The sequence below is a fragment of the Lepisma saccharinum genome, chromosome 5 (assembly GCF_977018435.1).
Source record: "Lepisma saccharinum chromosome 5, izLepSacc3.1, whole genome shotgun sequence".
Lineage (NCBI taxonomy): Eukaryota > Metazoa > Arthropoda > Insecta > Zygentoma > Lepismatidae > Lepisma > Lepisma saccharinum.
In genome coordinates, this window is record NC_139233.1 from 76,497,021 (window position 1) to 76,513,578 (window position 16,558).

General features: G+C 39.4%; 1 protein-coding gene across 1 annotated transcript in view; it reads left to right on the forward strand.

Moving 5' to 3' along the window:
• Positions 1-16,558, forward strand: part of LOC145988404 (uncharacterized) — a 96,822-nt gene that overhangs the window by 38,758 nt on the left and 41,506 nt on the right. Inside the window, exon 2 of the mRNA XM_083123285.1 lies at positions 5,736-6,007. Within this exon, the coding sequence (XP_082979411.1) occupies positions 5,749-6,007 (259 nt within the window). The 5' untranslated portion in view covers positions 5,736-5,748. The remainder of the gene's footprint in view (positions 1-5,735; positions 6,008-16,558) is intronic.

A 16,558-nucleotide genomic window follows, 5' to 3' on the forward strand; every position in this document is an offset into this window, starting at 1 on the left:
GAGGATGAGTGATCATATGATGAAATTTTTGAAGAGACGCTTACTAATGTTACCCTGCCCCCGTGTCAGGGCAACAGTGTTTTTTTTCCTTATTTAAATATTTATTAATATGTTAATTAATTAGGTAATTACGTGTATAAACATATATATGTGTTATTAGTGTACCTCAATTTATTATGCATTTTTAGGTTCGTACTATTCCATGTATAAATACCATGTAGCTCTCTGTTCTTCTTGGTGTTTCGAACGTTCAAAAGAAAGGCGGGCAGTTTAGCTGTTAAAGATTAAAAATTTTGAAAGAAGGGCGGTTGGCAACAGACGCCAACCAAACGTATATAAACTCCCAGATGAGAGTAGGGGAGGTCGGCTGTTGGAACTGAGACTTGGAAGGGAGAGGCTGTTTTTGCTTCGGTTAGCTAGGACCGGAGGACAGGTCTCCCGAAACGGATGCTGTAAGAGATTGGATTGCCGGGCAAGCTAGTGCCTTGGTGTCCAGTTTACAGGTAAAAAGGTAGTTTGTACTGGATGTTATTTTGAAGTAATTACGGTGCGCCGGGCAGCCTAGTGCCTTGTCACCGTGAAGGTTGAGAAATGTACACGTCGGGCGGCCTAGCGCCTGTTAAGACGTTTCTTGGAGTAACGCGAGTCTACCTTGTGACAAGCGTACTTCAGATGTAATTCATGAAATGTAAAGCATCCAGGTACAAACAATAGAGATTCCAACATCAAAATTAGAGTTTTGGCCCGATAAATAATTAGAGAAATGAACGTTCGGAAACGACTTGTATATACTTCAAATTTTACGTTAATTAAACTTATAGAAAATACCAAAAATTTCCGTTTTTAATTTCACACAAGCTGGACAAGGTAATTTATCCCCCTGATCATAAAGGTTTCGCAAAGGTTATCCGTTGTCTCTTGTAGTTAATTATATAATTATGTTGACTTGTAGCAACCCACGTGCATTGTCGTACAAAGAAAGATACCCCTAGACAAATCTGAGCCGAGTACGAAGTGCACCGAACCTCGAGTGCGGAGGTAAAGTGTGGGGGGCCAGGCTAGTAACATATTTATTTGTGGGCTCTGTCCGGGATTGAACTTATTTATTTGGGGACTCTGTCCGCGATTGAACTTATTTATTTGAAGGCGTGTCGCAGGATATTGAACAAGATTTTTGCTTTGAAAGTTAAGGAGAGAAACGGACGAGGATCGAACCGATGATCTTGCGAAACAGAAAAGGGGAAGTTACAAGAATGTCGCTTGGTAACTCGAGTAGGTCCAGCCCGACCGCGTTAGAACTTTCTGTTGTTGAGGAACAAAGGTGCGTTCCAAGAGTGACAATGGAGGAAATTCGTTTGCCGCTTCCGACATTTGAGGGAAATATAGGGAAGGAAGATGCTTTTTCGATAGGATTCAAGATTACGCGAGAACGCTGAAAATTTCTGAAGATGATCTTCTGAAGCAGTTTATTCCTCTTTCGTTACGAAATGAAGCGAGGGAGTGGTTTTTGTTCACGGAACCATTCGGTGATTTTTCACAATTCAGGCATAAATTCTTGCAGGCTTTTCATGGATTGGATTATCAGAGAGAAGCAGAGTTATTTTTGTCGCAAAGGTTTCAACTTGCTAACGAGGGATTGGCGGAATACGTTCGCAAGGTTGACAGGCATTTTAGTAGGATAAAGAATTCGGCTTCTGCGCAGGAGAGAATTGACTTTGTGAAGTCGCACTGCAATCCGGTATTTAGGGATTATTTGTACAACAAGACATTCACTTCTATGAGAGAATTGAGCGAGTACGCCCTAGAGCTACAAGCGGAGTTTTTGGAAAGGCAGAGATTCAAATCTTTCGTTTCGGAAGACGAAATTCGCAGCTTGTCGCTAAGAAAGTCATTTAACCAGGAATGCGAAGAGGAGAGGGGGAGAAAGAAATCTGATATTTTCTTGGACCCTGTGAGCATTGGTTTTGACCGCCCGAAAGTCGAGCGCCTGAGGGCTGAACATGTGGTTTCACGCCCTCCACCCTCGCGGCTTGCGGTGAGGGATGAAAACAAACAGAACCGCTTTTCGAAGAAAAATTGCCAGAGAAATAAATTATGCTACACTTGTGGACAGAAAGGTTGCAGAGCTTCAAATCACCGTAGGGAAAACAAGATTAATGAACGTGGGAATGGAGTAACAAAAAACTCGTAGAGTCGCCACGAATTTGTCAAGTTCGTGGCGTGGAAACTGCAAATTTTACACAGAAGGAAAATTTTTCACCTCACAATGTAAATGTAAAAGACGTAAGGGAACCTATCGTTTTATGCAACGTGGCTAACGTGGAAGTACACGCATGTATTGATACTGCGTCGTCCAATAACTTTGTGTCTTTGAAGGTTTTCGAGAAAATGAAGACAAATGGAGTTAAATTGAAGGGTTGCAGAACTAAAGTAATACTTGCGGAAGGAAATGTGGAATCTTTGGGGAGTGCTTACGTGAATATTAAGTTTCACGGACACAAGGCTCGGGATCAGATATTTGTGTTATCTAATGCTAATCATGAAATGCTAATGGGAAGGACATTAATGGCTAAGCTGGGACTTATACCCATGATTCATCGTAACGGGTGGGCAATTGAGCCTGATCTTTCGAAAATCGTGCCTTTTGATTCGCCGCCGACACGTGACAGCGTTGATGCTGTTGGTTCTAGGGGACTGGGTTCGACTTCGGATGGAGTCGAAGGAGTCCGAGAGAACGTTTCTGCTTGCGGAGCGGAGACACGTAGCAGCGACATCAAAGGGGAGGGGGTTGACGAAGAGAGAAGGATTGCCATGCTGATGGAGGGTACCGATATCTCAGAGGAAAACAAGCCGAAATTGATTGCCATACTGAGAAGGCATATTGATGTTTTTCAAGATAAACCGGGATTAGCAAAGGATTACGAGGTTCGTTTGGATGTGAATAACGAGAAGCCGTTCCGAGCGAAACCTAGGCCACTTTCTGAACAAAAGAGGAAATTAATGAATCAGGCAATTGAGCAGATGCTTGAAGACGGGATCATTGAAAGGGGTGATACAGATTACCTTTCGCCGCCTATTCTTCATGTGAAGAGAGATAACACATGTAAAGTGATCATCGACAGCAAAGGCTTGAATAAGAGATTGGAGGCTAGACGTAGAGAAATACCTGATATTAGGTCGACAATATGTAAGCTTTCTGGGGGAACTATATTTACAGTTCTTGATATTCCGTTTGCATTTGCAAATATGCAGATTTCTGAAGATACAAGAAAATATGCAGGTTTCTTGACAGAAATGGGAACGTTTAGATACAAAAGGTTATTTTATGGCTGTCGTAGTGGACCTTTTCACCTTGCGGAACTGATGCAGAAGACACTAGGAGAGCATTATCAAACTGATGCAATATGTTATTATGATGACGTAGTGATTGCAAACTCTACCGAGGAAGAACAACTAAGAGTGTTGGATTCTGTCCTGGGAAAGATGAAAGACAAAGGACTGACGATTAGTTATCGAAAGTCACGTCTCTTCAGAAAGAAAATTGATTTTCTTGGGTTTACAATTTCAGAAAATACCATATCTTGTGCGGAAAGTAAGAGGAAACAAGCAGAGCAATTGCAGCGTCCCAGAAATATCAAGCAAGTTAGGAGACTAGGAGGTTTCTTAAATTTTCTGTCAGATTTCATAAAGGACCAAGCAAAGATATCCAAACCGATCACGGACTTGTTACAAGGAAATAGGAAATTTTCTTGGGGAAAAGAACAAGAAGAGAGTTTGCAGAAAATAAAGAATGCAATTGTAAATAGTCCTGATCTCAAGATTCCTGACGTTTCGAAACCGTTTCACTTGTTTGTAGACTGCTCTGACATAGCGCTTGGCTATATCGTCGCTCAGGAGGACGATAAAACCAGAAAATTGCAGACTGTTGCATTTGGGAGTAAGAAGCTGTCTGAAACTCAGCGTTCTTATTCTGTCACAGCGAAAGAGTTATTTGCGTTGACCATGGGTCTGGAGAAATTTGAATATTACTTTCTGCAAGCACCGGAAGTGATAGCTTACACTGACCATTCTGCGCTCGTGGACATCTTGAAATCTTCTCATATTCCGAGCCACATAAACAGAATGATAAACAGGGTGACCAGGTTTCCAGTTACAGTAAAATACATTGCCGGTAGGAATAACACAGCGGTTGACTACCTGTCGAGGATCGAAGCAGGATTCTCTGAGAGGGAGAATTACATTGGATCTTCGGATGCAGAAGAGAATTATCCGATAGAGGACATCAAGCCTGAAGGATATTTCAGATTAGAGATGCCTGATGGGACGATAATGGAACATCATGATATTCCTAAAGTCGAAGGCAAAGTGTGTCAGAAATTCGACCGGAAACAGAAAAGGAAAACGGAAGCGATGTTTACAGATGCAGCTGGCAACACTGTAAAAGGAAGACAGACGGACGGACAGACAGAAACTTCGCCGCCCGTAGATCTTAACGATAAAGAAATGTGGAAAGGAGAACAACAGAGTGATCCTTACTTGTCGAAATTAATTGGATGTTTAAAAGGAGAAGAAGTTGAAATAAAGGATGCTCGAGAGAAGAGAAAATTTGACTTTTATCTGCGACATTCCTGTCTCGACGATGATGGACTGCTTTACCGTTTCGTTGACGAAAACACTGGACTTTATCCACCGTTTAGCTCCAGATTGAAAGTGTGGGGGACCAGACGAGTAACACTAAGAATTCCGATTCCTAGGTTGGGATTCGAACCCATGACATGAATTAATGTGTGTGTGTGTCTTTAATATTCCAATAAATTACCGACGAAATGTTTGCTTCTTATTCTAGCCACAGCACAGAGAGGTGACGATATCGTCACCTTGTAATAAAGAGGTCCTGGGTTCGATACCCGGTGGAAGCACATAGCACAGTAATTCGGATCCCATTTTAAATTGAAGATCCAGTCCCATTTATCCTATCCAGGGGGTAGAAAAATACAGGGAACCCGGTCGCAATGTCGGCTGAAAAGTTTCACTGGGCGCCTGAATTTTTTAATTAACTTTTTTTTTTTTTAACCTTTCGAGTTCGCTTACGGGAATTTCCATTACCCTTTTTTAAAAACATGTTCAGTACAGTATGTGTTGTTTCAATGTTAGTGTGTTTCTTGTATCATGTGTACAATTAAATCAGGATAATGAACATTATAAATTTTCCCAATGTTGCTAGCCAAATATTAAAATTGCAGCGATATGGTAAAGTCAGTCATATAATAGAATGTATTGCTTAGGTATTCATTTTTTTACCAGTTGAGCCTTGTTTAGGAAGTCCACTCCGGTTCAAGAATTAATTACTTTTAATCCAATCTTGTATTTAGTTGGAATAATGGCTTTGTTAGCTTGTATTTGGAAAATAAAGCTGGCTCCTGAGAATAAGGGCTGGCGCCTGAATTTATAGTTTGGTCTGTCCTGGACTTAAATAAAAAAAAAATCATTCATTTATTTATTTAGAAAGGTAACGACATGTATGCGCCTGCCCTGACGAAAGATAATTGTTACGTTGTGTTAAATTTTAATGGTATAATATTGAAAATTTGCGGTAAGTTGTAAGTTGTAATTTATTACATATTTCTGAACCTGATCCGATTCTTGAAAAAAATATATATATAGGAGACCTTAGAATTTGAATGCACCTCGTATATTCAAACACAACATTGACACGTCATTTCTCTGTCTTCCAGGGCGGCCGGTGCGATGTGCGATGGATTCGGCGCCAGCGATGGCCTGAGTCGAATGGCCGCCGGCCTGGGTTCGGGCCCCGTGCCCGTGTCCTCCGGGGGCCCTCTGGGAGTGGGCAACGGCAACGGAGGGTCCTCGGCGGCCAGCAAGAAGTGCCAGGACGACCACATCAAGAGGCCCATGAACGCCTTCATGGTGTGGTCCCGGCTACAGAGGCGGAAGATTGCTCAGGAGAACCCCAAGATGCACAATTCTGAGATCTCCAAAAGGCTAGGTGAGTACAGTGGCGTGGGGCCTTGTCATGCTGTTGGCCCGCAGCTGTATTTTTTTTAAGCCTCAGACCTTATACACAAAACCTGCAATGTCTCAATTGACCCAAATGTTGAATCCAATAATACATCAACACTTTTGGTGCATCAAAATGCACACAGAAATGCATCAAACGGTACTTTTAGCACCTGCTGTTCCGTGTGATGCACTAATGGCCGTGTGCACGAACGAAGATCAAATGTTAAACTCGGATCGGGAAAGGATCATTGGAAAATTCTATTGCACGAAGACGGTTCAACACTTGATCGCGATCTAGGAACATCAAAACGAGTTTATCTTCTGATCGGCCATTCGCCACCGTTTTGGTGTCTGATCCTGGTTCACGATACTGACGCTTCGACTGCAGGCAGTTGTTTTTGAATATAAAAAGAGCGGAAAGTGATATCGAGGGCGTGCAAACGCTAGAGATGTTGGATGTACAATGCTGATAATTCGAGAAATGTGTAAAGTAAACTAAAAACTGCCAAAATAATAATAATAATTTGTGCTTCTGTGGCACAAAGTCGAAATGTTTCTAAATACTGTACTTTCTATCCCAGAACACAAAACATATGCATGTGCAAGGTAAATTACAACAGAGGAAATATGATTGTATAAATTTACGAAAATACATGTTACTGGCTATTTACACGACACGACAATATAAATATATAAGAATTAAGAAATGAAAAATTCAAATACTTACCACAATACAGTAATAATAATAATAGCCTAATAAAATATCTTTATTGAGCGGGCGAGCGTACCATACCATATGAGCGTACGCTGTTCTCTCGCCAGTTCTTTTTTAAGATTATTATTTCTTTACACCCTACTACATTCTTGTACTCGTCGACAAGGTTGACCAGTACATTTCTCAAATTCAGATAAGTTTGCGGCCCGAATTACTTTCTTCTCCTACACGTTGATACTTTAACACATCACACTACTCTGTGGGGTTCTTGATTGTCATTTGTTTTAGCCAACCAATCAGGTATAGCCTTACAAATTAATCTCGGATCATTTGAACGGAATCTCGTGAACGTCGTTTTTCGTTGGTGCAATGCAAATCTTTAAACCAAGTTCATTTAGAGTGGATTAAAATTGATCTCGTTTATCTGAACTTCGAAATAATCGGCGTTGGTGCACGCGGCCATAAAAGTGCATCTTAAACGAGATCAAACACGGTCATTTCGAAGAAACTATAGCCTGTCCCAGCTAACTGTGGAGCACAGCCGCGCATAGTGTCAGAGAAGCGAGGGAAACCTATTGGCCAGAGCGAAGCAGTATATGCTGATGGGAAGGCTGGTAACTGCAGTCGTTCCTCTCCACCTCCACGCAATCCCATTCCTCTCACGTGTTCATTGGTGGAGCCGTCTCGCGTCACTACTTGCGCAGAGATTTGTTTTCGTTTGCCTGCTCCACAGTTAGCTGAGACGGAGTTTAAAAATGCACGTTTAACTGTGCCAATTTGATGCATTAAATGTGCAGATCTATTGCATTGTGGATCTAACCCTTCTTACCCCTTCTAGAACCACACCGTCTGCGGACACTAGGGAAGCGCTTCACCACCGTTCTCGGGGATGCTATTTCCTTCAATTAATTCAATCGGGTGCCATAAAAGCATTTACTTATCTCATTTTTCTCTCGTTAACAATACTCGTGAGAATATATACAATTAGAGCTATAACTTCTAGGCCAAGTTTTATCAGGTAGTTTGTTATTTTCTTTCAAAAAATATTTTTATAATATTTGAAATTCATTTCTCCATTCCGTGGGACATTTCAAAGCATTTTCCCCCAAAGGCAGCTCCATTTTCAGGTGAAATGGCCGGAGCTGTAGCTACCCTCCAACCCTAAGACGTTCCCTGAGTAAATAAAAAACGACACAAACAGAGGAAGAAGAAAAGAGAAGGAATGAAAAAGAGACATGCGAAAATAAGAAACATAGAAAGATAAACCGAGTCAGGAAGATGGATAGAAAGAGGAACAAGAAGAACAAGAGAGGAATGACAGCAAGAGCAAGACGGTGAAATAAAGGAATGAAAAAGAAACAGTAAACAAAGTAAATAGAGATACAGAAAAATAAAAAAGAAACAGTAACTTTGAAAGTCGTGAAGATAGAAAGATATGTAAGAAAAAGAGATGAATGAGAGAATCAAATAGTGAAACAGAGGAATAATAAAGAAAGAGTGAAACAGAGAATGAAAGAGAGACATTTATGAAGAAAGGATGGAAAACCAGAAACAGATAAAAACCTAGAAGATCAGGAAGAAAGATAGAAATTAAGATGAAATAGGAAAAAACACGTGAAAGAGCAAAAGAGTGAATAGAGTAAATAGTGAAACACAGGAATTAGAGAGTGAGAAGAATAATAAAGAAAAGGGAAAGGATGAAAGGGAGAAACGTAGGGAGATAAGAAAGATATATATATAGAGAAGAATAGAAAGAGAATCAGGAAAAACAAAGAAGAAAGATAGCAAGAGAGAACTAAATAGTGAAACAGAGGAATAAGAAAGAAGATGAACACCGAGGGAACTAGTTGGCATCTAAAGCTGACCCGAACTAGCGACTTCAACGGTCCAAGAAACTTGGACCAGAACATTATGAAGGAAACCTAAAAAAAACATCTAAAGTTTAGAACACGCCAGAAGAACGGTTGAAGCGCTCTAAAATACCGGCTTGCCTTTTAGGCTCCTCCCCAAACGTGGCCTCGCCCGGCACCTTGCATGCTTCAGCGGCCCGAAAGTCGATGGCTCCGAAGTCTTCGCGAGCACTCCAAACTACAATCTTGGCTGGGACGAACAAAACGGCGATTGTAACGCTGAAAGGACTTCCCCCAAGAGATCCACTTCACGATAAATTAACTCACCAAGTCAAACAGAAAAGAGCCAAGAACAGCCGAAGACTGCAACACTCTGCCAACTTCCGAAAACTCTCTTCCAAAGAAGGCAGAAACAATAGGCGACTGTGATGGATTCGTCTCCAAACTGTTAAGAGGAAATAGGATGGATCTTTGTGCTTTAAACCTCCTCCGTGATCTTGACAGTGGCGCTATTTTCGCTGCAGTACATCCTCTTTCGTTTCGTAAAGGAAGTCTGGTACGAGGGTTGGTCAAAAAGTAAGGTTACTTGTTTGAAACTTAACAGAAGTTAACGAGTTGTTTAAGATAATCACGCGCTGGTAACAAATTACAATAGCACAACGCAACCACAAAATTTTATTTCAAAACCGTTTTCACACCATCAACACAAGGACAGAACCCTCATTAATAAAATATTAAATTATTCTATACAAAAGCAGAAAGTTATGTAAGAACGTAACGGCGCGTTTGCAGATTCGGACACTGCGCTGACAGTTGACGAACGCCATATCTGAACAGTGTTGCCACATGGCAATATTACCACTACCCGATGTGTTTCTCTACATGAAGTTCCGCATGGGGCAGCATCACGTGTAACGGATGTGGGGAGACTCCATGTCAACTGCCAGACGGCCAGTGCGTTTTATATTTTGGAGAATATAATGGAGAAGCAGCGCCAGGTCATTTTATCGAGCTACGCATGCGCGAAACGGGAACACAATGAACAGAAGAGCCATATACTTCTCTTACTGGGAAGGTTGATGCGAGTAGTGACGTCAAGGTTTGGTCAGCTACTCCTCGATGAAGTTCATGAAGTGGAGAAATAGATGTGGAAGTCTTTACCTTCCCATTATACAGCACACAAGTTTTTTTTTTGCTTCACGTCCTTCAGATACAACAGCAACAGGGGCGTCGCCTGTTGTGACGAAACGTTCAAACTGGAGGAAACTAAATTTCCCTAATTTTTTCGTATGTTGGAAACGCAATCTGAAGTCATAGACGTGCCCCAATTCTAGCAAAGCATTTATTTATAATGTGCAAATAAAATATTCACTGATTAATAGAAAAGCGTAAATTCAAAGAGGAGAGAATAAAATAGAGATGTCACTGCTGTGAAGACTTCGATCTTCTTTGTTATTGATGAGATTCAGAATCAATTCATTTTTAATATTGCTTTCTTCCCTCTTGTTCCTTATTATAGTAAACAATTTTGTATTTTATGTAATGTAGAAAATGCAAATGAGAATGAGAGTATTACAAGCTACTTGTAATGTTACCTGTGCTTCATGTTCAACTAGTGATTAGAAGTGACATGCAAAAGCTGGGAATATGTAAATAATGAGAAACTAATGTGAAATATAGTAACAAGTCTACAGGTATATCTGGGGAATGTGGGTTGAAAAATTATCTCTTACTGTATCCTAAAGTTAATACCTCCGTACAAAGACATACGCAAGGTGAAAGCTGGTAGGTTTGCGGAACCTTTAAGATAAAAATGTAACAATACAAGATTTTGGGGGGGATGTATTGAATTTCGAAATAATTTTCGGAAAAATGCGTAAGCTTCATCTTGGAAGAGTAATTGGCGTAGCAACCAGGCACATACTTAGAAATAAATTTCGGGGAGGGGGTATAAACTAAGGGTCTCAAAATAATAATAATAATAATGTTTAAATTAAGATAATTATAATTACATTGAATTAAAATGACATTAATTAAAATATTCAAAATAATTATTATATTTTTAGTACATGAATAGATAAAAATCAGCATAACGATATAACAGCACGTATTCATTATCTAACTTACGTATAGTCAAGGTCGGCCAGATTTGTAAAAAGAAAGGAAAAATGCCGTGGAAAGGAAATTAATGTCAAATTAATATAGAAATGAATATTTATTGAATATCAAAAGAGGATGTTAGATCCAGTTGACTAAAAGTGAAGTTGCTGGTAATATTGTATGCATATTATTATAAGTAGCAATAAATCTTGCATGAACTTAGTAAGTCTTTCTGAGCGGGGTCCGGATCTCATGGACCCCCATAAATACGTCCTTGGTATCGCGAGGCCCTGGCCGAGATAGCATGCGCCGTGGGTTCCCCTCCCCAGCCGTTCTTTAAATTTTAAAGGCCGCCACCCCCTGGCGGAGTGGTTAGTACATCGCGCCATGACGCCAGGGGTCCCGGGTTCGAATCAGGACCTAGCATGGGTGTTTGTGAGTGTCCATTCATCAATTTCATCATTTCATCACTCAACCCCCATCTTCGCAAATTAGTCAAAAGTGGCACAAAAGCGAAGTAAAATAAAGCAAATCAACGAATCAATCAATTTAAATATGAAATCTCAATGTAAATCGATAAAAAAATATTCAGCCATACAACTAAAGTCTAATCAAATGTAAATACGTAATGACAATACAAATTACTGAATAAAATGATATTGAAACATCTCACTCACCCTAAAAATGTCTTTCTCTCCTTTTGCTGGAGCTGAATTCACTCACGGCTTCTGAATTGTCCAGAGTTAAGGTTCGACTGAACATTTGGCAGCCGTAAGATCGATTTTTTTCAAATGTTTCTCTCCATTCGAGAAACCGCTTTGATATTCCATATTTGATTACCTATTCATGTAAAAAATATAATCTTAATTAATTGGAATATTGTAATTAATAATAATAATAATAATTATTATTATTATTATTATTATGGGACACTTGGTTTCCCCGAAATACATTTCTAGATACGTGCCTGAATGCCCAATACTCTGCATTGGAGTGTCGAAAGCACAGATTACGAAAAGTCGAGCAGGGGAGGGGGGGGGGAGCTGGAGTTCTGGAAGATTCTGGAACCTTTCCACAGGCCGTCAACTGACTGGCAGAAGACGCTGGCCTCCCTTTGTCCCGGCGCATCCTTCCAGAGTGGATGGACTCGCTGGTTGATTTGGCGGCTGCCGAGGACGGATTTACTTTCCAATGACAAAGCACTCTGATGTTAATCAAAACGAAAGCTAATTAGCCTCGGAGTCGATTCCAAAGTGTCACGCTGGCTGACCATCGGCATTGTTGCGTCCCAGCAGAATGCAATTTCAAGGAGAAGATTAATGGACAAAAGAGCTCCGGCAATACAATCTCTCGCTTGTATCTGGTTATTGCTCAAGAAGCAAGCTTGCCGTTGGAAGTGTTATATTTGAGCACTGTGTAGTCTGGGTGGTCTGCTGACATATTCATTCTTTATCCATTTCGCTTATTTTACTTCGCTTTTTTCTGCCACTTTTGTCTAATCGCGAAGGTGGGATTCGAACCCGGGACTCCTAGCGTCGCAGGGCGATTTACTAACCACGCTGAGATATTTAGGACTATGAGTCAATAGTCGATCTATGTAGCTGAGTTGTTAGCGCAACGGCTAAGAAACAAAGTACAAAGTCGTGTTGGTCTCGTCATCTATGAACTGGAGATGGACACAAAAGCTGGATAACCGATATCCGGATTTCAAATTATCCGATATGCAACGGATAATCCGGATATCTGAATATCCGGAGAATTCGGACACCCGGATACTCTGAATATCCGGATAATGCGAATACCGGATATCCGTATAATCTGGGCAATTAGGATATCCCGTTAGTACAGATTTGATATAAAATAATGTCAATAGCTCATAAAACGGACAAACGATAAAACTTTCAGGATAATGCATACATCGAACATTTCAGATAATACAAATATCCGGATAGGCCTATATGATATTTGGACAATTAGGATATCCGGATAATCCGTATAGCTATCACAAATTATCCGATATCCAGTATTTGGACACCTCTATTAGAAATACTAGAAATGAAGTTAGAAGGAGATACACATAGAAAATAGGAATGACAGAGTGAGAGAGAGAGAGAGAGAGAGAGAGAGAGAGAGAGAGAGAGAGAGAGAGAATGATAGGTAGATAGAGAGCAAAATGATACATTGTTAGAAGTTACGTCAAAATTTAAGCCTGCCTGCCAATCGCTTTTTTTTGTAAGCACATTCGCGTTCATGTCGTCACTCTCTGTACTAGAATGACAATATGTCGGCCCTAACCGCTTGCAATATTAAACAGATTCATTCTTGTAACGTATACATTGAGAAACATTGAGACATAAGAAAAAAATCAAATTTAAATTGAATATATTATCATTCATAAGGATAGATACTGATTGAGTTTGTGTTTTAAGTTCACTTTATGCACAGAAAGTCTAATCGGGACTGGACCTACAGTTTAAAGTGGGATCCGAACCACTATGTGCCTCCACCGGTTATCGAACCCGGGACCCCTTGATTACAAGGCGATGACGCTACTACCGCGCCATCGGGGAGACCATACATACTGATTACAAATCGCACTTGTGTGCATCTCAAACCTATTTTTTATAACTCGTTAATTTACATGAATTAAGAGAGAGAGAGAATGATAGGTAGATAGAGAGCAAAATGATACATTGTTAGAAGTTACGTCAAAATTTAAGTCTGCCTGCCAATCGCTTTTTTTGTAAGCACATTCGCGTTCATGTCGTCACCTCTCTGTACTAGAATGACAATATGTCGGCCCTAATCGCTTGCAATATTAAACAGATTCATTCTTGTAACGTATACATTGAGAAACATTGAGACATAAGAAAAAAATCAAATTTAAATTGAATATATTATCATTCATAAGGATAGATACTGATTGAGTTTGTGTTTTAAGTTCACTTTATGCACAGAAAGTCTAATCGGGACTGGACCTACAGTTTAAAGTGGGATCCGAACCACTATGTGCCTCCACCGGTTATCGAACCCGGGACCCCTTGATTACAAGGCGATGACGCTACTACCGCGCCATCGGGGAGACCATACATACTGATTACAAATCGCACTTGTGTGCATCTCAAATCTATTTTTTATAACTCGTTAATTTACATGAATTAAGTTAACTGGATAATAGCCGTCAATGCTTCAGAAACTGTCATAATAAATATTTTGTGGTATTTAGATTTTAGCGGAAATTGATACCGTAGACCAGTGGTTCTCAAACTGTTGTACGCGTAACCCCAGGGGAACATGAACGACTTGAGGGGGGAAGAGAAATGTCGAGAATACTCACACGATTTGTCGAATTTGGAGTCGAATCTTCACTTGAAAGATTCAAGTGCACAACCAGACATCAGGAAATCGTGTCAGGCTATGAAGGCACATTCTTCTCACTAGAAACCCTGAGGATGTACAATAAAAACTTTAAAATTGTCACCGACAGTTAGTTCACAAACTTGTGTTTGTTCTTTACTTTTATTTTCAATAACTCTGGGAAAAATATCTGAAAATTAAAGTTTTTAATATACTCCTTAGCATATATGTGTCTCACATTTTTATTTTTGTAACTAATCATAAAGATTTAAACATAGGAACACCCAATATAATAATAAACTTTGGATTCTAATGTTTATTTGTTTACCATCTTACCACATACAGCCCGAATGCCATTTTGCTCTATTGCAGATGCACGCCTCCAACAGATCAAAACCAATCAGGCAGCCAAAAAATCGCCAAAGCCAACTAAACCTAAGGTGGAAGTACATTAGGCGTTTAGTTAACGACTAAAGGGTACAATGAAAAAATGTTTGAGAATCGCTGCATTAGACCATTTCTTCAGTAAACTTTCTATGTAGAGAGAAGAAATGAAGAAGAGAGAAAGAGACAAGTAAAGTAAGAGAAAGAAAGATAAAAAAAAGAACAAGGAGAGATGAAGAGGGAGGAAAAAGAAAGGAAGAGAAAATGTAGAAACAGAGAGAAAGAATAAAGGAATAAATAGAGAGAAACAAATGAATAGAGAGAAACAAATGAATAGAGAGAAACAAACGATAGGAGAGAGACAAATGAAAAGAGGGAAACAATTGAAAAGAGAGAAACAAGTGAAAAGAGAGAAACAAATTTAAAGAGAGAAACAAATATAAAGAGAGAAACAAATTTAAAGAGAGAAACAAATTAAAAGAAAGAAACAAATGAAACGAAAGAAAGACAACGGACGAAAAAGATAGAGGTGAAAGAAAAACCAGAAAGAAATGGAAATACAAGAAAAAGAAGAAACGAATAAACAGAATAACGGAGAAAATTGAAAGAAGATATAGAGAGAGAGAGAGAGAGAGAGAGAGAGAGAGATGAAAAGGAAAGGAAACGGAGAAGATCTTCGTAGTCATGACAAGGCAGAGCCAATCTGAAAATATTTCGTCCACCCAAACATTTTTGCAGACAAAACCAAATATGTTGACTCCACCAACACATTAGTACATTAATTGCTAATGAGACACTTTTACTGCATCAAAATACACAGAGAAATGCATCAATGGATACTTTTTCAGCTGCTATTTTGTGTGATGCTCTAAAAATACATTGCTTCAAAACACACACGACCGTTTCGTGATGTAACAAATAAATTATAAGTATTAAGACTACTAAATAACATTTCTGTGTTTTGATTCTTACGAATTAACTAACTCACTAACCTTATTAAGCCTGAACTGCAGCAACACAAGCCTTCCATCTGTCCCTATCTTGGGCAAGATCAATCCAATCTTTTCCATCCTTACCGATGGATCCTTTAGGTCCATCTCAACGTTATCCCTTCATCTTCGTGTTGGTCTTCCTACAGGTCTCTCATTATCAGTTTTCCCAACAAGGATTCTATAAACTCTTCTTTCATCTCCCATTCGTGCCACATGGCACACAAGTCTTCTTGATTTAATTATTCTAATAATATCTGGACATGAATACATACTATGCAGATCTAAATTACGTAACCTTCTCCACTCACCTGTCTCCTCATCTCTTTTAGGCACAAATATTTTTCTAAGGATTTTATTTTCAAATACTCTTAATTTATATTCCTCTTTTAATATAATGGACCAAGTTTCACATCCATACAATACTAGATACATAATTATTGTTTTGCATATTTTAACTTTTATTTTCTTAGATATTATACAAGAAGATAATAGATTACGAAGAGAAAAGTAACAAGCGTTTCCTGAATTAAGTCTGCTTTTTATTTCCCCTTTAATATCATTTTCATTTGTTAGTATTACTCCTTAGTACTTGAATTTGGAAACTGGTTCAAACGAGTTGTTATCAGTAATTAAATTTGGATGATTACCTAACTAGAGTATTGCATTGGACCACTTTCGCTCGAAAATACTCGATCGAATCTCCCACGCTCGAGCGTAATTCGCTCGAATATATAGATTGTCAAATATCTTTTTAATGGGACAATAATCGTACAGATATATCCTATGCGTCAAAATCCGTCCTGGTAGTTTCAGCCCATAATCATCTATTCACTTTCATACATTGCTATGTGTTGTAAAGATGGACTGAATTACATTTTAACATGAAAATGATGACTATGTTGACTTCAGTTTCAATTTTTACTGTGTCTTTCACTTCACGATCCATGTTTGAAGTACTACAGAAAAATTACGGTTACACGTGAACTACTGGGTTTCGACCGTATACTGATCGTTTTGCCTGTTCGAGCGAAATTCGCTCGTGACGTCATGGTGATCGAAGAGCTGTCAATTCCTAACGCTATCTAGCGTCGTCCGTGCGAACTATTTGGCGGTCAAGCAAAAAACGCTTGATGCAGCAG